The 21,632-nt window shown below is 45.1% G+C and overlaps 1 protein-coding gene across 8 annotated transcripts in view; it reads right to left on the minus strand.

Moving 5' to 3' along the window:
- MED18 (mediator complex subunit 18) overlaps nt 1–21,632 on the minus strand; it is a gene marked incomplete at its 3' end in the record, with an annotated part of 110,404 nt that overhangs the window by 17,074 nt on the left and 71,698 nt on the right. For 7 of the 8 annotated variants that reach the window (XM_084787476.1, XM_084787475.1, XM_084787477.1 and 4 more), the window contains 6 exons: nt 15,829–16,002; nt 13,142–13,222; nt 10,582–10,746; nt 9,003–9,392; nt 2,648–3,242; nt 1,638–1,825 (listed from right to left, as the gene is read on the minus strand). In XM_084787476.1, the coding sequence (XP_084643602.1) occupies nt 1,638–1,825; nt 2,648–3,242; nt 9,003–9,392; nt 10,582–10,746; nt 13,142–13,222; nt 15,829–16,002 (1,593 nt within the window). The remainder of the gene's footprint in view (nt 1–1,637; nt 1,826–2,647; nt 3,243–9,002; nt 9,393–10,581; nt 10,747–13,141; nt 13,223–15,828; nt 16,003–21,632) is intronic. The other variant, XM_084787478.1, reaches the window with a different exon arrangement.

Below are 21,632 nucleotides of genomic sequence, written 5' to 3' on the forward strand. Positions count from 1 at the left end.
ATGTGACCCACACAAGAGTGAGAATACGACTCCCATCACCCAGCTGGCTTCAGATGACCCAGCCAAACACAGAAGGGACACATAAGACATAAGACACTTCAAGGTATTTTTGGCAAAATGGCCAGAGATAGCTAAAGAATACCTTCTCTCTACTACCAGCTCTCCACACTGAGTTTCTAAAGATGGAATCTTGTCTATACTGGGACAGTCCTCCAATTTAAAACATAGAAGTTTTTTATAATATAGCTTATAAACTGTTGAATACAATGTTTCTGAGAGAGAACCTTCTATATTGCCGGGCTGCTCTCAGACTCCCGAGCTCACTTACTCTGTTCACCTCTCTTCTTCCTCTCAGTAGCTGGACTACGTCATCACCTGGGAAATCTCCCAACCCGGCTTTCTTTGCTGTTCTGAGACAAGCTTTCTAGTAGCTATCGGCCCACACTCCTGCCCCTCCCTGCCTGCCGCCCTTCGTCCCTCCAGACCATTTTTGGTTTTGAGTTCATTTGGAAGCTCAAGCTCTGTTCCAACTAATGTGATCTTCTGCCTCACCCTCTCAGGTGCTGCGCTTACAGGTGTGAGCCACCAAACCAGAAGACACTTTTTTCTTTGGTTTAACAAGAAGCTCGCTATATTGAAGCTATATTGAAGTCTTTTATTTAAGTCTTTATTTGTAATGGGATATGTGTTTATGTCTGTGTGGAGGTCTATGCTGCACAGGAGGCCAGAGCTGTTGCATTCCCTGGAGCTGAAGTTACAGGTGGTTGTGAGCTACCCAAATGGGTGCTGGGATTCGAACCAGGTCCTCTCCAAGAACAGTATCCATTCTTAACTGCTGAGCCAGCCCTCTAGCATTTCACCTAGCTTTTCAATATAACCTCGGTACCAGTTTTTCTCTGTATTCCTTAGATACTCGTATCTCTTCGGTCTCTGTATTTCCTTCATGGTGTGAATGGGTTTGGTTTTTTCTGGTGTTGGAGACTGCACCCAGGCCCTGTGCTTAGCTTAGCACAGGCTCTATGACTGAACCATAGCTCTGGTCTCTGGATGAAGAGACCTAAAATACAAACCAAGAATCTGAATGATGGTGGCGCACACCTTTAACCCTAGCACTAAGGAGGCAGAGGCAGGTGACTGTCTCTGAGTTCAATGTCACTCTGGTCTACACAGTCAGCTCCAGGATAAGCTGGGCTAAACAGTGAGAGTCTGTCTCAAAAATATGTAAGTATTAGCCAGGCAGTGGTGCCATACACCTTCAATTCCAGCACTCGGGAGGCAGAGGCAGGCAGATCTTTGTTGAGTTCGAGGCCAGCCTGGTCTACAGACCAAGTTCCAGGACAACCACGGCTACAGAAAAACCCTTCTATAAAAACAAACAAACAAACAAAGAAACCACACAAACCAATAAATAACAACAAAAATTAAATCTGGACAATTCTGTCAATGTAGCTCCTTATTCAACAGAAGCGTGACAACAGGGAGGAGGATCCTTCACACTGGCTTCCAACAGCCGCAACTCCATGGAACAGGGACTATCTCCACTCTTGCTGGGGACCTAGCTCGTGGGTAGAGGCTCTGCCTGGTACCAGCACCACACACAACACAACTTTCTTCTGCACTTCCCCTCCTTTCCTTACTTTGATGGCTTTCCTCTTCATCATCTTCATCCTCTTCATCTCGATACTGAATGGGACCCTCTGAATCTGAGTCACTCTCCTTTTCTTCCTCTTGCAGACACAATGGTAGTTTCGGAGTGGCTGAGGTAGACGTCATGTCTTCAACAAACGCCACCGGGCAGATCTGCTCTTCTTCTTCATCATCTGGACTAACAAATAAATGTAAGGATATGGTTTTGTTTTTGTTTTTGTTTTTTCAGAAACAATGAGATTTCTCAAAAGAAAAGACTGGACCACACATAAAAATCCATTGGTGGAATAACTCATAAATCCCAGTCTTAACTTTAACACTCTTCCTATGAAGCTTTTTAGGATTCATGTAAAAAAGCAGTGGGTTCAAATCACAGCCTGATTTTTGGTAGTCATTAACACATTTCAGAGTTTTCCCAATTTCATTCACAAAAGCCTTTAGGGTAGTTAGTACTCCCATTTAGAGACAAGATACTAAAAACAAAGAAAGGCTGAGCTGTGCGCCTGGAGCTGGAGAGATGTGAGAACTCGGAATCCTCACCATGAGCAAAGGTATTTTTTTCTTTTCCTTTTTCCTTTTTTGGGGGGTGTTTTCTGAGACAGGGTTTCTCTGTGTCACGTTGGCTGTCCTGGACTCGCTTTGTAGACTAGGGTGGCCTGGAACTCACATGCTGGGATAACAGGCATGCACCACTGCACCCAACCATCAAAGGCTCTTAAGCACCATGTAACATATTTGTATCATCTAAAACCAGTAGTGTTAATGTTCATATCTACAAACAGATAAATGTGGTGTTGACAGAGAAATCACCATAAAAATCCAATTAAAAAAACCCCACAAGGTTACAGAAATCAGCAAGATAAAAAAGCCCTGCTTTTAGAATTGACTCTTGGCAGGAGCATTCCTGGAACTTTAATTTACCCACAGTGTCTGAGAACCTTTCCTGTGCAGAGCCACCTACACTAAGCACAGAAACAAGAGGCAGGCAGTAAACACTCACACTTTCAGCATTTCAATGGTGATGGGAAGTGACCTGGTCCGACCCAGGGTACCACTGTCCTCAGAGAAGCTGGCGCTGTTCTCAAAGAGCAGTGAGTGAGCTCTGTGAGTGCCTTCCAAGGGAGGGGTCATGGGAAGGGGGCTGGTAAGGGCCTGCTGAATTCGGATATGCAGTGGGAGTGGGGGCAGCCGGGAGGGTATGTGGGGTTCCCCAAAGCTCTGGTCCTGTATCTTCTTGAGGATTTCCTTTTTCTGATCTTCCTGCTGGGAAACATCCTGGGACAGATCTAGACAAGGGGAAAACTCAACTTCTGGCACCATTTGAAAAGTCTTAGCCGGGAACGGTGGGGACCGCGGGGGCTCTGGAGGTATGTGGGTAGGCAGTGGGGGTGATGGGGAGGAAGGCGGGATGATCAGCGGAGCTTCCGAACACATGGAGACAGTTGTTTCTCTTTGATCACTTGCTGTTTTTGTTGTGAGTGAAGCAGCGGGCTCGGAGGTGGGTGCCGAGGTTGACGGAATGCCTCTCTTGGGGGGCAAGGGCGGGGATGGTTTCCACAGCACTGTGCCGCTGTTTACTGCCTGCGATAGTTCAGCTGGAAAGGAGAGAGCAACACGGCGTTACCATGGCTTTATAATGCACTGAAGTCCTAGGTCAGAGCTGAGGCCAGAATTAACCATTCAAACAAATTATATAATTTCATGGCTTTGCAATTCCTGAAACAAAATTTGTATTTATTCAGGGAAAGGCCTAATAAGTAGAGGTATGAGAAAACCCAGATGATTAAAATTTAATTACTACGATGATAGATGTGACAACTCTATGGCCTGATGGTATAAACAGAATAGGTGCAAGGGAAAAAACTCATTAGAAGTTGTTTCTTAATTTCTATTTTATGTGTATGAGTGTTTTGTTTACATGCATGTCTGTGCAACACTGTGTGCTTGGACTAGTGCCTGCAGAGGCCAGAAAGAGGGCATCAGATCCCCAGAACTGCAGTTACAGATGACTGTGAGCTGCCACTGTGGGTGTTGGGAATTGAACCTGGCTCTCTTGAAGAGTAGCCAGTGCTCTTAACTGCTGAGCCATCTCTCCAGCCCAATAATCCCAGAACTCAGGGGAAGAGTACCACAAGCTCAAAACCAGCTTCCCTGCATAGCTAGTTCCAGGCCAGCCAGGGCTATAGTGTAAGACTGTCTTCTCTGTGTAATTGGGGATGTGGGGGGAAAAGAACATACAACAAAAGTTGGTCTTAAGCCGGGCACGGTAGCGCACGCCTTTAATCCCAGCACTAGGGAGGCAGAGGCAGGTGGATCTCTTTGAGAAAATATGACAGATCAGATTCAAACGGCTTCCCGTGGTATTCTGAAATTCATCCCAGCTGTAGGCTGAGTGACCTGCAGGTTGGATAGACTTGCCAAAGTCCAGAAACGTCAGCAATTCCTTGGAGTCAGGCTCTGCTCAGTGATCTGACGCAGGGCTGAGCCCTTTATGTCTTTTAAATCATTTGTGTGTGCATGCATGTGGCCACCAGAGGACAACTTGGGGTAATTGGTTCTTTTTTTCCCACCATGAAAGACAGAGAACCGAAGTGAGATTGTCAAGCTTGGTGGCAAGTACCTTTATCCCTGAGCCGTCTCACCAGCCCTGTTTGTAAAGTCTTATTCTCCAGTACCACCTGAGGTGAGAAGGAAACACAAAATACCATCTCTTTTTTTCTCCCTCCTTCCAGAAGGAATACTAGCAGCCAGACACTAGGAAACTTGCCCGCGATCATACTAGAAATAAGCAGGCCTTTAGCTAGTATCCGGCCTGGCTATCCTCTGTTCCTCACTGCCCTCTCTTAGGGGCACAGGCCCTTTGTACAGCCATGTTCACTTGGCATTACCCTCTGGGCTTGATGGCAGGACAACTCTTGCCTCCATCAGCAGCGTGTTCACAGGGCTACACACAGTGTGCCCTCGATACATGCCTCCATCAGCAGCATGTTCACAGGGCTACACACAGTGTGCCCTCAATACATGTTGACAATACAGACGCCCTTACTCTATCATGACAGTACACATCACTATTCATCTTCCCAGGGCCCGAATGACTCAGGCTTTAACCCATGTAAGAAGTGGCCATCGCATCACAGTAACGAACTCTGGGAACCTATTAAAGAGGCATTCTTTTGATGAGCAGCCTCTAATCATCTACCTGAATCTTTTATTTTAGCCTATCCAATGTTCTCAAAGAATCTATAAATTTCCCTAAAAATTTATTGTTTCCCCTTAATCTCATTCCATGTATGCATTCTAAGTTGAGGATAAGCTAATCTCAGACTAATATCACTTATCAGAAGCTACACAAAGGGAATTTTGCGCGGACACAGCAGTGAGCCCTGATGATCTCAGCGGTGAGAGGAGGATGAGGAGTTCAAGATCACACTCATCTACAGAGTGAGCTCAAGGAGTGAGCTACAGATGAGACTTGTCAGAAAAACAAAAACAAACAAGGAAAAAAACTGAACCCCTCCCCCCCAAAATCAAAAGAACAATCTAGAAAACAGTGCATACAATATACAAAGGAAAAATAGCAGTTAGCTATTCCATCTACAGTAAAACTGGCCCCCAGCAAAACCATATTTCAGTTTTTCTTTTCTTTTCTTTCTTTTTCTTTGTTTTTTCGGGACAGGGTTTCTCTGTGTAGCCTTGGCTGTCCTGGACCCGCTTTGTAGACCAGGCTGGCCTCAAACTAACAGTGATCCACCTGCCACTGCCTCCCGAGTGCTGGGATTATAGGCCTGTGCCACCACGCCCGGCTTTCTTTTTCTTTTTTAAGACAGAGTCTCTGTACAGCCTCAGCTGTCCTGGACTCACTTTGTAGACCAAGCTAGACTTATACTCAAAGATCCGCCTGCCTCTGCCTCCTGAGTGCTGGGATTAGAGGCATGCACCACCATGCCAGCTTCAGCGTTTTAATTTTAGTTGAAGTAAGATGTTTAAATTTTTGTTTGTTTGTAAACAAGGTTTCTCTATGTCACCCTGGCTGTCCTAGACTCACTTTATAGACCAGGCTGGCCTTGAACTCACAGTGATCTGCCTGCCTCTGCCTCCTGAGTGCTGGGATTAAAGGCATGCACAGCTATGCCCAGCCTGATGCTTAAATTTTTTGAGACAGGGTCTCATTGTGTAGGTCTGTAGGTTGGCCTGAACTCACTATGTAGACCAGGTTAGCCTGAACTCATCCTGTATAGCCCCTACCTTGTTTTTAAAGGCATTCTATCATTAAGACCTGAGGCTTGCCAGTTAGGCAAGGCTGACTGGCAAGTGACCCCAAGAATCCACCTGTCTCTGTCTCCCTAGCAGTCACTGAGCACCATCATACCCACATTTTAGGAGAGTTTTAGGGGTCATGCACCTGTGCTTACAAGGCATGTATTTTATAGACCTGGCTACCCTAGACTCCCTTTGTAGACCACCAGGCTGGTCTTGAACTCACAGCGATCCACCTGCCTCTGCTTCCCTGAGTGCTGGGATTACAGGCCACAACGCCTAGCTATTCTTTTTATGGTTTTCTTTCTTTTTTCTCTTCTTTTGGTTTTCCAAGACAGGGTTTCTGTGTGTAGCCCTGGCCTTGCTTTGTAGACCAGGCAGTCCTCGAACTCACAGAGATCCGCCTGCCTCTGCCTCCTGAGTACTGGGATTAAAGGCATGCACCACCATGCCTGACTCTCTTTTTATGTTTAAAAAAATTTTTTTTTAATGTATGTTTGTGTGTGGGTAGGTACCCAGAAAGGCCAGAAAAGGCACTGGATCCCCTGGAGCTAAAATTACAGATCAGCGGAGGCAGTTCTGAGAGAACAGGAAGTGTGCTTGATGGCTGCATCATCTCTTTAAGAACTACCCCACCCCCAAACCCAGCCCATCATCTTTAAGGATTTCTAAGTAACAGCTCATATTAATCAAAGCACTTGATCTTTAAAATCAAAGCATTAGGAGGTCATTAATTTTAGAACAAGGTCTAACTTTAAATCAAATCTATTAATCTTGGTAAAAACCATAAATTATCCATTTCCCTTTTGTGAGGACCTGTCATGAAAACGATGTTGATTCTTCAGTCATGAGGCCTACTGCTCTGGCCTACCAGTTAAAGACACTTTTAGGTTTGGTTTGGTTTTGCTTGGTTTTCCATGTTCTCAGGTAGCCCAGGCTAGTCTTAACTTACTACATAGGTGCTCCTGCCGAGACTCCTCCTGCTCCTGCCTCCTAAGGACTCAGATGGTAGATAGCTACTTAATGTGTTGCCATCACTAGAAAGACAGACAGCACTGGCCCTGAGAGGAGCACAGAGCACAGCACCTGGACCAGCAGCATCACCATCCTCTGTAAATCTAATAGAAATATAGACTCTTGGGCCGGCTTACTGACATCAGACCCTCTGGGATCAGGGTCCCCTCAGGCCTTCTAGGTGAACCCAGCCAACAGCAATCTAGATGACAGCCTGAGAACCACACTGTGGCGATCAGAGGCAAGTTTCTGCCCCACATTAGCTACATCCTTGGTGAGTCACAGCGTTTGCGCTTCTAATTGTCTCTACAGATAGCAGACACAGTCATTTACTACAGCCAAGGGGGTTCTGAGAGTGCAGTGAAAGCTCCTCAGGCTCCTCAGAGGTAAGTCAGGACATCCACTAAGGCAACGCCAACACAATGCTCCTCCTGCCTCTCGACATGGCTTTTGAAGCCTAATAAGGTTCAAGTCACTCCACCCAATAACCTAGTGACATTAGGTTATTCATGACTTTACTTTGTATTAATTATCTGGGCAAACATTAATAAGAACTTTAAGCAGGGGTGAGTTTAATATTGTTTTTCCTGAAAAATCACATTTTCATTAGCTCTGAAATACTTTATCAGTAACGGCTTTTCCCTTTCCTTTCCTTTCTGGAAAATGTCAGTGGGGAGGGCAACTACGATAGGACTGTAAGAGACCTAACCAGGACTTCAGGAACATGCAAAGTAGCTCACTAAGCCCATAAGCACATCCTCACGCACTTCCCGGCCTTCATCTTGCAGTGGTCCTGAAGACTGACCCCAGGGCGCTCCGCATGCTGGGCCAGCACTTCACACGGCTGTACCCCAGGCCTTCACTGTTCTTTAACATTCCCAGACAAGAAGGCCCCAAGTTCAAGACTGGCCACCAAGGCCTTGAATTTATAATCCTCAGTAGCTGAGATCACAGAGCTGTTCTAGCAGGCCTGGTTTCCTTTACCATTACTTATTTTTATACCTACCTACCTATACCTATCTACCTACTTACTTTTGACACAAGATCTATAGACGCTGAGCTAGAATCTGCTATGCAGACCAGGACAGCCTCAATGTTAGCAAACCCTCTATTTACTGAGTGCTAAGTTTACAGCATGCCACCACACCTGAGAGAGGAGCATTCTTAACTCTCCCCAAGATAAGTGTGATGTTATCAGTACAACTTAAATACCTCTGTAGTTCCCATGAAGCCACTAAACTGGACACTGAATCACAAGTTAAACAGACACTGACAAAACCATCATTTTATTTACTAGACTTAATGCTTAAAGAAGGAATTGGTGGTTTAGAGTAGATGAGCTATTGCCCCTGTAACTGCGCCATTACTCTAATTTTCTCACCGAGGCTGGAGGAAATTCTATGATGGTCAAAGTCTGTCATGGTCTTCACATCAACTATTCGTAATGGGATTTTTTGTTATTGTTGTTTTGGGTTTTAGTTTGTTTTTTCAGAGAAAGGGAAATCGTAACAGAGTTTCATGTAGCCCAGGCTAGCCTCAAACTCACACATCCAAAGATGATGTTGAGTCCCAATTCTCCTGCCTCTGCCACCTGAGTGTTTCCCAGGTGTCACCAACATTCTAGGGAATATTCTTTTTAAATTTTCAAAATTGTAATTATCCAATAAAGTAAATAAGGGAAGTTAAAGTTACTTTTGTAATCCTTATCTAATAAAACAGATATTAATCTCCCCAGATTTCAACTTAATTTTACTGATGTTTCCAATTTATAACCATTTTTATTTTAGTCTTAAAGCTTTTTTCTTTCTTTCTTTCTTTTCTTTTGGAGGGGGGCCAGGGTTTCTGTTTTAACAGCCTTGGCTATCCTGGACCTCATTTGGTAGCCCAGGCTGGCCTTTAATTCACAGAGATACCCTGCCTCTGCCTCTCAAGTGCTGGGATTAGCACACCTGGGTCTAAAACCTTTTTCCATATTGAGAATATTCAGAAGATGAGTTAGAAAACTTTTTCACAGAGCAAATCAGTAATCTAATAGTCATTCAATAAAACCAAGCCAAACCCAAACCCAAAATCTGAAAACTTACCAATAACAGGGTTGCTGTTTCTGTGAGCTGGTTTAGGGGGCGGGATGGGGGGCTGCTTGGCAGGGCCTGTATGAGTAAAACTTAGGGTGGCAGTAGTGTTAGCGCTGACAGGAGCAGCAGGCAGAGTCCTGGGGGCTGGGGCAGGGGTGACAAAGGAATTAGCAGTCTTTGTTATGTTTGTGGCAGCAGTGGAGACAGCAGATGTCGTGGTGGTAGAGCCAGAAGTAGAGGAGACAGCCCTCACTGCACTGCTGGACATGGCCTCCTTTGCCTGGCCTTCCCTGGCTTCAGAAGAAGAGGACGAGGTTCTTTTGGGGGGGAGTAGAGGCTGCTTAGGTCCATGCTCAGGACCAGACTCTGCTTCAGAGTTAGGCTGGCTTCCAGTTGAACCTGTGCAATAGAAGACACGATTTAAAGAGGGAGAGAGACTGAAAATGTGAGCACACTTACAAACAACTTCACCAATGAATTTACAGCTCACAGATCAGTTTCCAGCTGCCTTCAACAGGCCTACAGAATGTCAGTGAGAGACGCTCAGAAAGCTGGGCGTGGTGCCACACATCTTTAATCCTAGCACTCGGGAGGCAGAGGCAGGTGGATCACTGTGAGTTCAAGGCCAGCCTGGTCTACAAAGTGAGTCCAGAACAGCTAAGCCTACACAGAGAAACCCTATCTTGAAAAAACAAACAAACAAACAAACAAAAAAGAAAAAGAAAAAAAAAAAAGAAAGAAAAACCAAGATCAGCACTCGGGAGGCAAAGGCAGGTGGATCACTGTGAGTTCCAGGCGAGCCTGGTCTACAAAGCAAGTCTAGGACAGCCAAGGCCACATAGAGAAACCTTGTCTCAAACAAACAAACAAACAAAAAACCCAAGCCCAAAACAAAACAAAAAACAGCTAAGGTTACACAAACAAAAACCAGAAAAACCAAGATGAGGGCTGGAGAGATGGCTCAGAGGTTAAGAGCATTAGCTGCTCTTCCAGAGGTCTTGAGTTCAGTTCCTGGCAACCACAGGTGACTCACAACCATCTACAATGATATCTGGTGCCGGCTCCTGGCGAGCAAGCATACATGCAGGCAAAACATTATACATAATAAATAAATAAATCTTAAAAAAAAAAAAAAAAGAAAAGAAAAGAAAAACCAAGATGAAGCTGGGCAGTACTGCCACCTAACCAATCAATCAATCAATCAATAAAATATAAACAAGTTTATTCCTCTCCCCAAAAGGAGAAGGAATAATAACAACAAATATAAACATAATATAAATATAAATAAAATTTCCCCTCTCTCTAAAAGGAGAGCAAAAAAAAGACATCCAATGTCAACCTCTGGTATCACATGTATATGAACACACACCCATAAAAGCACAAACACAAAATTTCTTGTAGAACATGAGGAATGTGGAGCTTGACAAGACCCCACTGAAGAGCTAGGTGTGGTAGCTCATACCTGAAACCCAGCACGTAGGAGGCAGAGGCAGGAGGATCTTTTTGAGTTTGAAGCCAGTTAGTCAACACAGAGACACTGTCTAAACAACAACAATCTGTGGCTTTCAACCCCCAAAATCTCTGGTACCTAGTCTCTTCTTTGGATCCTCTTCTGGAGTAAGATTCCTAAGACTTGATACTGTGACCAGCTCCTGTTCCACCAGTTCTGGACTAGAAGACCCGGCACTCCCTATGGGGGTGGTGTGGCCATTCTTCAATGTGGCATGGCTCTGCTTTCCTGGATCCTCACCACCTGCAAGAAGAAAAAGAAAGTGCTAAGTAATGGACCTGGCAGGCCCAGATGGGAAGCAATGGTGGCTCCTAGGCTCCTTCTGTAAGCAGGCTTATCGTCCAGGCCTGTGCTGTCAGCATCCCTGCAGCATTAGCAGAAACAGTAGCTCCTCTTGCAAAAGGTGGTTTATTGCCAATTATACCAAGTAACTGGCAGATAACCTATTCTGCACACATCACAATGTTAAGGCGGGTATAGCTCAGGGGTAGAATACTTACCTAGCCTATGTAAGTAAGGCCCTGGGACCAACAGCCAGCACTGAGGAGGAAATGGACACTAGTCTGATAGAAAGACTATAGTGAGAACGAAGAAAACCCATTCTTCTGGGATGGGAAAGGGTTTGCAGAAGCAGCAAAGAAAGTGATAGGCCCTGAAAGAGGAACATAAGACTACCACATTGACGAAAGATGGTCAACTTAAACTAAGACAATAGCAGGGGCTGAAAAGATGGCTCAGTGGTAAAGAACACATATTGCTCTTGCAAGGCCCTGCGTTCCGTTCCCAGCATCCATCCCAGGCAGTTCCAGGGGATCTTACAACTCTAACCTATGTAGGCCTCCGCACTTATATGCACATACCCCTACACAGACACACCAGACATATACATAAGTTTAATAAGTAAATCTTGCCAGGCAATGGTGGTGCACACCTTTAATTCCAGCACTCAAGAGGCAGAGGTAGGCAGATCTTTGAGTTTGAGGGCAGCCTGGACCACAGGTGAGCTCTAAGATCGCCAGAGCTACACAAGAGAACCCTGTCTCAAAAGAGAGAGAGAGAGAGAAGGGTGGGGAGGGAAGAGAAAGGAAGAATGTTGCCTCGGAAAGCTGTTAGGAAAAAGGGTTATAGACAAGTAGCATTGAACAGGAAAAGCAATAGAAACTATTGTTTTAATGTATGTGGGGAAAAAAAAATGGCAAGGGCCACAGAAGGTTGCAGAAATATGGCCACAGCTGGCTGTCCTGCTACTAAGTTAATTGGTTAGTAACTAAACTAGCTCTGATAGTCCTTGTTTGTTTGTTGTTTTTTCAAGAAAGGTCTCTTTGTCTGTGTAGCCCTTGCTGTCCTAGACTCCCTCTGTAGACCAGGGTGGTCTTGAATTCACAGAGATCCAGCTGCCTCTGCCTCCCCGACTGCTGAGGTAACAGGAGTGTGCCACTGTTCCCGCTTTACTGTTTGTTTGAGACAGAGCCTTAATATGTACCCCTGGCTGACCTAGAGCTCCCTATATATACCAGGCTGGTTTTTAACCTAGAACAACTCTCATGACTCTGCCTCCTGGGATTATAGGTACATATCACTACCATCCAGTTGTAGTTTTGTTTTGTTTTTGTTTTTTGAGACAGGGTTTCTCTGTGTAGCCTTGGCTCCTTGAACTCACAGCGATCCACCTGCCTCTGTCTTGCATGTGCTAGGACCAACGATATGTGCCACCACACCTGGCTTTTTATTTATTTTTAAAGCTATTATTTATTTACAGACGTGTGCACATGCATGAATATGTCATGAGAATATGCTGAGATGAGGCGACTCATGGGTGTCAATTCTCTACAGGTTCCTTTACTTGTGAGACCATCTCTCTGGCACTGTACTTTTTATATTTTATTAATTTTTAGACTATTTTGTTGTTGGTTTTTAAGTGTATTAGTGTTTTGTCTGCATGTCTGTATACCACATCCTTGCCTGGTGCCAGGGGAAGGCAGAAAAGGGCGCTAGCTCACCTGGAACTGGAGTTACAGACGCTGTGCGACGTTGTGTGGATACCTGCAACTGCGCCCAGGTCATCTGGAAGGGCAGCAAGTGCCCTTAACACCGAGCCACACCTACAGTGCCTATTTCTTACTTTAGGAGAGGAAGGGGCAAGATGGCAATTCTGCAAAAGTAGTGAACTAATCTGCGTATGAAACTGAAGAGAAATGAACTGAACCAGGGTACAGTGCTGGGTCTTCCATTTCTAATCCCTCGCTTCCTAACAGTCACACAAGACAGTCTCAACACTATTCATCCGTAACGAGTACTCAACCACCACGAGTGATCACTGTGATGGTGAGGTGAGCACGGAGGCAATTTGGTCAAAACTACCAATCCGCAATTTCAGGTAACTGTCACCACTGAAGGTGGCACAATCTGAGGAAGACAGAGGGACAGCAAAGGTGCTGCCAGGACCCTCACCAATTATTCTAATTCAGAGCTTAAGAGTGAAGCCAGCCACCTGGGAAGAAATAGGGAACCACACTTTTACAGTGCTCCTCCACCATAACTACAGCAAGAGTAAAGCAAAGCAGAGAAGTCAAACATGGAGTGGGACCCAAGGACAGACCACTGCACACACAGGCGTAGCTGATAATTTGGAACTCACCCTGCTCGGGGTCCTCCAACAGAACCCCTCGTTTAACCAGCTCTTCTCTCGGTTTTCGCATAGATATTTTTCTCTCTAAAACTAACATTAAATTGGAAACGGAACTCAGAAATGTGGCAGTTGGAAGGTCAACATATATCTTAGCTTTATAAGTATTAAAGAATAAAGTGTACCGAGAAGAGACTTGATACCCTATGAGCATATACAGGGGGAGGAGGTCCCCCTTAGTAACAGTCATAGGGGAGGGGAGTAAGGGGAAAATAGGAGGGAGGGAAGGAGGGAGGAATGGGATGATACAAGGGATGGGATAACCATTAAGATGTAATAAGAATAAATTAATAAAATAAAATTAAATAAAAATAAAAATAAAAAATAAAACCAAAACAATGGCTGGGTGTGGTGTGGCTGCCTTTGATCCCAGGACTCTAGAGGCAGAGGCAGGTGGATCTCTGTGAGTTCGAGGTTAGCCTTGTCTACAAAGGGAGTCCAGGACAGCCAAGGCTACACAGAGAAACCCTGTCTTGAAAAACAAAACAAGGGCTGGGTGTGGTAGTGCATACCTGTAATTCCAGCGCTCTGAGAGGCAGAGACAGGCAAATATCTGTGAGTTCAAGGTCAGTCTGGTCTACAGAGTGAGTCTAGGGCAGCCAAGGCAACACAGAGAAACCTTGTCTTGAAAAACAAACAAACAAAAACAAAACAACAATAACTCGGTAGTGGGCTAAGCAGAAGCACCTTAGACCTGCTACAGTGCAGGGAATACAGAGTTTCATTGCATATTCCTATCTAGTCCTTTTATTTTCATATTTATTATTTGTTCCCCTCGAACTCTGCCTACTTCTGCCTCCCAAGTGCTGTTTGTTTGTTTTGGACACAGGGTTTCTCTGTGGAGCCTTGGCTGTCGTACCTGGACTCACTTTGTAGACCAGGCTATCCTCAAACTCACAGCAATCCACCTGCCTCTGCCTCTGCCTCCCGAGTGCTGGGATTACAGGGTGCACCACCATGCCTAGCTTCAGACTTTGAAATTTTTAATAGACTCAAGAAACAAATTGTAGTTTAACCAACAATTAAGCTAGGCGCGGTGGCACATGCCTACAATCCTAGCACTTGGGGAGGTGGAGGCAGGTGGATCTCTATAAGTTCAAAGGCCAGCCTGGTCTACACAGCGAGTCCAGGACAGCTAAGGCTACACAGAGACACCCTGTCTTGAAAAACCAGCCTCCCTGCCCCCAAAAAGAACAAAACTACAACTGGACACCATGATCCACACCACTGCACTTGGGAGGCTGAGGCAGGATTAGTGCTACAACAGAGGCCATGCCAGGAAAGAAGTGAATAGCAGGTTAACTGAGGCCCTGCCTTAAAAAAATTAAAAAGCCCTGAGGCGTAGGTCAGTGGTAGAGCACATGCCTGAGGTTCATAAGCTTACTCCTCAACACAAAATGCAGAGAGCAAAGGCTCAGTAAAGGACCATTTATCTAAATTCTGAAAGACTACGCTTTTCAAGTAGGAGGTTATAGAAGTTTAGGAAGATGTGAAAAGTTGGGTGCTTCTAAAACAGGAAACCCACTGGGTAGGATGTGTGCCTTCCAAGCAGAAGCCCTGCCCAATCTCCAGCACTGTAGAAACACAATCTACTGCACATCCCTGGAATTCTAGTGCTCAGGAGGGAGAGGGAGGAGAAGACGCGGGCAAGGCCGTCCCTGCTGTATACAGAGTACATGGGCACCCTGTGATGCATGAGACTGTCCTCTATAACAATCAAGGAACCAATTAATTAATGGAACCCCCACAAGCACTTTGTTGTTACTGTTTGTCTCGTATAATCCAGACTCTGAATTTTCTGTGTGGCCAAGGATAACTTTAAACCCTTCATCTTCCCGCCTCTGCCTTCCAAATGCTGGGATCATAGCCTAAACTACCAAAACCACCTAAATCAGGGAATTTTTATTTTTTTCATGTGTGTGAACAATTTGTATGTATATGTGTGCAAGCATACTTGGTAACATGCATGACATGGTATGATGTGAAGGTCAGAGGTCAACCTCCAGTATCAGTTCTCACAACTTTGGTTGAGACAGGGTTTCTCTGTGTAGCCTTGGCTGTCCTAGACTCACTTTGTAGACCAGGCTGGCCTCACAGAGATCCACCTCTGCCTCCCGAGTGCTGGGATTACAGAAGTGCGCCACCATGCCAGGGACTCGTTTTTTTTCTGTTTTTCTTTCCCCACTGTGCATGCCAGTTGTCCCTTGGGTTTCTGGGGATTCTCTGTTGCAGTCTTTCATCTCCCACAAAAGCACCGGACCACAATAGTATATGCACCAAACCTGGCTTTATGTGGGTTCTGGGGTTCCAATTTAGGTCCTCACATTTGCATCAAGAATCTGACCTACTCAGTCACGTCCTCAGCCCACACAGGGAACACTTAAAATTAGAAGCCTTATCCCAGGAAACATTTAAAATTAGATGCCTTATTAATTTGTTTGTTTGTTTGCTTATTAGCAAGGTCTCATAGGGCTCGGAACACTTAAAATTAGAAGCCTTCCTTACTTATTGATTGATTGATTGGCAAGGTCCTACAGAGCTCCACTTAGCCAGAAACTCAATATATGTATCAGGAAGAACCTAACTAGGCGAGCACCCACCCCACTCCTCAGAGCACACATTTAAATCTTACATCTTACCTTCTGATGTTTCTTTGAATTTATCACTGCTTTTTTTTTTCCTCCATTTCCACGGCTTGAAGATCTTGCCAAATCCGGAGAACTTGCTTTTTCTTTTGGTGGGAGGTGTTGTGTCTCCTGCTTCCACACTGTCCATGACCATGCCTGGGTCTCCAGAGGGCTGCTCGGCTTCTTCTGCACAGAGAGGAGAGTGGGAGGGGACAGCCAATTCATTATTCCTGCATAACCTCTAAAAATGTCCCCCTCTTCCTGTGACTCTTGGAAAAGATGAGAGCAACGAAAAACAATCAGGAGGGAAGTCACACTGCAGATGTCACGTGGACAGCCAAGGCCCAACTCAAGTCTGATGCCACTTAAGAAGAAAGTTGAAGAAAGTTCCATGAGCCGATGAGGACCAGGGCCACACCCATGAGCTCTGTATCAGCGAAGCGAGGAATCCACCACTGAGGACTCACTGTTGAACACCACCCTCTCAACAGTGTCCTGGATTCAAACAGTTCAGGGAAGGGCAACCCATCAAGTGTTGACACCTCGAGTCTGTTTATCAGATTTACTCCCCGCAACAAAAGGGGCTCTGCATAAATGTGGAGGAGTCTGAGGAGGGGGAGGGGCATTAGAGAAGATGCTTTGACATGGAGGGACAGAGGGACTAAGGGGGCAGCAGAGGTGAGAGTCTACTTTGCCTATCACAGTATTGCTTAGGGAAAATGCTGCTAATAAGGATTTGACCCAAAACAGGTGACACGCCACAAGCTCAGGGCTGAGATCAAAGATCTTAAGGCCCTCATAATGACAACATGCACAGGCCTTAGTTAGCTTTAACGGTAGAGAAAGTAGCAGCCAAGGCGGGACAGGAAGGCAACCATGACAACAAAAAGAAAAAGCAGGAAGGCAACACAATGCAGCCTTGCACTCCACCTACTGCCCCAGAGTTGTTTGGCCTAGTGAAGGAAGCAGCTCTGAGGACGTGCTGCTGGGCCAGAAGCACTCAACCTATGGACAGAAACAATGATCTCCTTTTAGCACAGTAGGTCTGTGTTGTTGTTATTTTTCAAATACATTCTTTTTTACGTTAGCTTCTGGGCATGTGGGTGGGTGGGGAGGCAGGGGAGCTGCACACAGCCCAGGGCATATGTGGAGGACAGGAAAACAGTCAATCTTCTTCCACTGCGTGGGTCCTGGGACTGAACTCAGGTCATCAGGCTTGGCTTCCAGGGCGTTTACCTATGAGCCACCTTGGGGCTGGGTTAGGCCCTTTTTCAGACAATGGCTTGCTAGGTAGCCCATTCTGGTCTTGAACATGTGATCTTCCTGCCTTAACCTCTTCAGCATTGGATTTACAGGTATGTGCCTCCACACATGACTCCTGTAAAATCCATGAGTGTTGCAGAAAATGTTATTTAACTGAAAGAAGAAAAAATTACATACATCTAAAGTTTTCTTTTAAAGATTTTATTTATTTATTTTATGTACATGAGTACTCTATCTGCATGCACACCAGGAGAGGGCATTAGAGGGTATAGATGGTTGTGCTGTGAGTCACCATGTGTTTGCTGGAAATTGAACTCAGGACCTTTGGAAGAGAAGACAGTGTTCTTAACCTCTGAACCATCTTTCCAGCCTATATCTAAAGTTTTAATTGGACTAAAAATGGGAAAGAAAAGACCATAAAGGGAAACAGCCAAAATTTCAGCCAGACAGAGAAGGTTCTGCCTGAAGGGTCTTTAAACAAAGTTATCATGGAGCCAGGTGTGGTGGCATCCTTTAATCCCAGCACTTGGGAGGCAGAGGCAGGTGGATCACTGTGAGTTCGAGACCAGTCTTGTCTACAAAGTGAGTCCAGGAGAGCCAAGGCTTCACAGAGAAACCCTGTCATGAAAAAACCAAAAACCAAAAACCAAAAAAAAAAAAAAGCAACCCATACCAAACACTCATCTTGGGTTTTGTTTTTGTTTTTGCTTTGGGTGGGGGCATTTGGTTTTGTTTTCTTCTTCTTTTTTCTCTGTGTAACAGAGTCCTGGACTCACTTTGTAGACTAGGCTGGACTCACAGAAATCCATCTGCCTCTGCCTCTGCCTCTGGAGTGCTGGCCACTAAATGCTTTCCAAAGTAAAACTTAATTTGACACTTTTAATTCTTCATTATTTTTAACACTGTATTTATGTGTCATCTTTCTTGCAAGGATTCAAAATGACAAAGACTAGAAATGTAGCTCAAACTTTTAAAGTATGTGTGTGTCTCTATGTCCAGTCCCTATTGAAACACACACGAAAACACATGTGCGCACCTGTTTTGCTTTGTATAAAGCAGGTCCTGAGCATATCACCAAATACAGAAAGTGAAAAGGAAAATTTTTTTGGTTTTTCATGACAGGTTTCTCTGTATAGCCCTGGCTGTCCTGAAACGCACTCTGTAGACCAGTCTGACCTCCAAGTCAGAGATCCACCTACCTCTGACTCCTGAGTGCTGGTACTAAAGGTGTGCGCCATCATGCCTGGCAGAAACATTATTTTCTTTGCTTCTCTCTTCATATGTATCTGATTTTGTCAAGTGTTTTAGAACAGAACTTTGCTTCATGCAGTGGGGTGAAGCCACACCTAGCCCTGAACATTATGTTTTCCAATTCATTCATCCATATTAACATTTGTTATCCATGTATCATTGTATTTTTACTTTTGTTTGTTTTATGTGACAGGGTCTTAAGTAGCCCAGGCTTACTTTGAATTCATCTGTAGCTAAAGATGACCCTGAACCCCTGATCCTCCATGGCCTCCCTCTCAAATGATGAGATTACAGGTATGAGCCACCACATCCGGCTTCACTTAGGTTTCTATTCTTCTTCCTCCTCCCCTCCCTACTTTCAATGACAAACTGCATATTATCTCAGTGACTCACACGTCTGTCCAAATATTTAGAATCAGCCCAACTGCCTTCATAATATACAGGCTTTTCAGGAAGTGGGACCATGAATCCTTTTAAAAACTCTGCAGTCAGGTGTGATGGCACACACCTATAATCTCAGCACCCAGGAGGCAAAAACAGGAGCACCAAAAGCTCCAGGACATTGTAGGCTAAGAAGGAGACCCTGTCTCAAAAACACAAGGGCAGGGCTGAAGCTCTCAAAAGTGAGTGTGGCACTGGCACAAGGTCCTGCATGCAACTAAAACACCCTAAATATTCAGGGGGCTTGTGTCCACTAAGCCTGTCACCCAAACTCAGATTATTATCTAGAAACCTCACATGTTAAGAGACAGAGGCAGGCATTTTCTGCCTTGTTGAGGCAGTTGGAAGAGCCCAAGTTACAGCACTGCTCAGCAAGGCTTCCCCACAGGGATGACAAGGTGACCCAGTGCTTCCAAGGCTCACTCACACACACCTCAAAATAAAAGGAACCATACCCTTGTTTTGTTTTTTGAGACAGGGTCTATGTGTAGTCCTGGCTGTTCAGGAACTCTATGTAAGCTGTGGGTCACACCCCTTTGGGGTCACCCTCAACCATCAGAAAACCTAAATATTTACATTAAAATTCAAAACAGTAACAATATTACAGTTACAAAATAGCAACAAAAATAATTTTATGGTGGGGAGAGGGTCACCACAACATGAGGAACTGTATTTAAAGGTCACAGCATTAGAAGTGTGATCTCAAACCCACAGAGATCCTCCTACCACTGTCTCCAGAGTATTGGGATTTAAGGCATGAATTGCCACACCCAGCCAGAAACACAAATTTTTCTAAGCAAACTTATATTACATTTCGTATACAACTGAAAACAGTGTGCACTGTGCCAAATACAGTGGTGCACACCTATAATATCTGCACTTGGGAGGCTTAGGCAGGAGGATTGCTTGAGGTTCAGACCACAGAGTGAGTTCTTAAACTACATACTAAGATCTTAACTCAAGAATAAACAGGGCCAGAGAGATGGTTCTGTGGGTAAAACCTGGTCTGAGTTCCCAGAATATATCACAAACTCACACTGATAATAAAGTAATACGGGACTAGAAAGATGGCTCAGCCGAAGTCCCAGGTTCAAGTCCCAGCACCTACACGGTGGCTCACAACCATGGACAACTCCAGTTCCAGAGGATCAGAGGCTCTCTTTCAACCTCCACAGGCATCAGGCATGCATACAGCGCACATACATACACACAGGAAAAACATAGAAACACATTAAACAAGATAAAACAATTTTACAAATTAAAATAATAAACAATGTATCATGAGCAGGACCCAATGGCTCACAGTTAATGATCCCAGCACTCAGCACTATGAAGGCACATAGGCTATGTTCATAGCAAGCCTTGTCTAAATACAGACACACATGCTGGGTGTGGTAGCGCACGCCTGTAATCTCAGCACTTGGAGGCAGAGGCAGGCAGATCTCTGAGTGCGAGGCCAGACTGGTCTTCAAAGAGAGTCCCAGGACGGCCAGGGCTATTACACAGAGAGACCAGGCCACCAACCAGACGATGGCGCCGCATACTGTGCAGTGTGGCTGGGTATAGTGTAATGCCCAAATGTGCCAGTCAGGTCAAATTGGTTCTTTGTGTTGCACAATCATTAATATCGTGTCTGGTGTGCTGTCTGCTTGTTCCACACTGTTGGGAGAGGTACAGTAGTATCTCTAATTATTAAAGGAATTTGTCTCTGCTTTGTGTGACAAGGTCTTACTCTTCTGATGGATAATTATAGATATAGTTATGTTTTCCTCTTTTTTATTCTTTTGCCTTTCAGGACAGGGTTTTCTTGGCTGGCTTATCTTGGACTTGCTTTGCAGACCAGGATGTTCTTGAACTCAGAAATCCACCTGCCTCTGCCTCCTGAGTTCTGGGATTAAAGGCATGCGCCACCATGGCAGACATGTTTTTCTCTTTTACAAAAAAATTTAAGAGCCAGGCATGGTGGCACAGGCCTTTAATCCCAGCACTCAAGAGGCAAAGGCAGACGACTTCTGAGTTCCAGGGCAACCAGGACTACACAGAAAAACCCTGTCTCAAAAACCAAAACCAAAAAATTTAAGAAACAAATATATGAGGGTATTTCATCTTCATATATGTCTATGCACTCTGTGTGTGTGTGTGTGTGTGTGTGTGTGTGTGTGTGTGTACCTAGTGCCTGAGGGGGCTAGAAATAGAAAGAGGGTGTCAGATCCCCAGGGACTAAAGTTGCAGATAGTTTTAAGTCCTGGTGTGAGGGCTGGGAATCCAGGTCCTCTGGAAGAGCAGCCAGTGCTCTTACCCACAAGCCATCTCTCCAGCCCGTAAGTACATTTAAAACATTATGTGTATATGTGTGTGTGCACATGTGGTTGTGTGGGTCCCTGTGAGTTCAGAGGAAGGTATCAGATCCCTTGGAGCTGGAGTCCTGGGAAGTCCCAAGCCACCTAATGTGAATGCCACCTCTCTAGCCCAGATGGTTTCCTCTTGATTGGACCCTTTTTACTAATATGAAGTTTCCTTTATCACTGTAGAAACACATTTCCCTCTATTTTGTTTTCCTGTTTCACTTGACAGCTGTCTTTTTGCCCCCTTGAAACAAGGTCTACGCTGGCTGCCTTCAAACCCAGGCTCCTCTCAGTCTCTCAAGCACAGAGATGACAGGTGCACAGCACCACACCCAGTCAGCCATCTTTTGTTTGTTTTTTGTTTTTGTTTCCGAGACAGGGTCTCTCTGTATAGCCTTGGCCTCACCTCCCCAGTGCTGGGAGTAAGACACCACCACTGCCAGGCTGGTGCCACATACTTTTAATCTCAGCTCTTAGGATGCAGAGGCAGATGAATCTCTGTGAATTCCAGACCAA

Source organism: Acomys minous, assembly GCF_964271855.1.
Source record: "Acomys minous genome assembly, chromosome: 6".
Taxonomy (NCBI): domain Eukaryota; kingdom Metazoa; phylum Chordata; class Mammalia; order Rodentia; family Muridae; genus Acomys; species Acomys minous.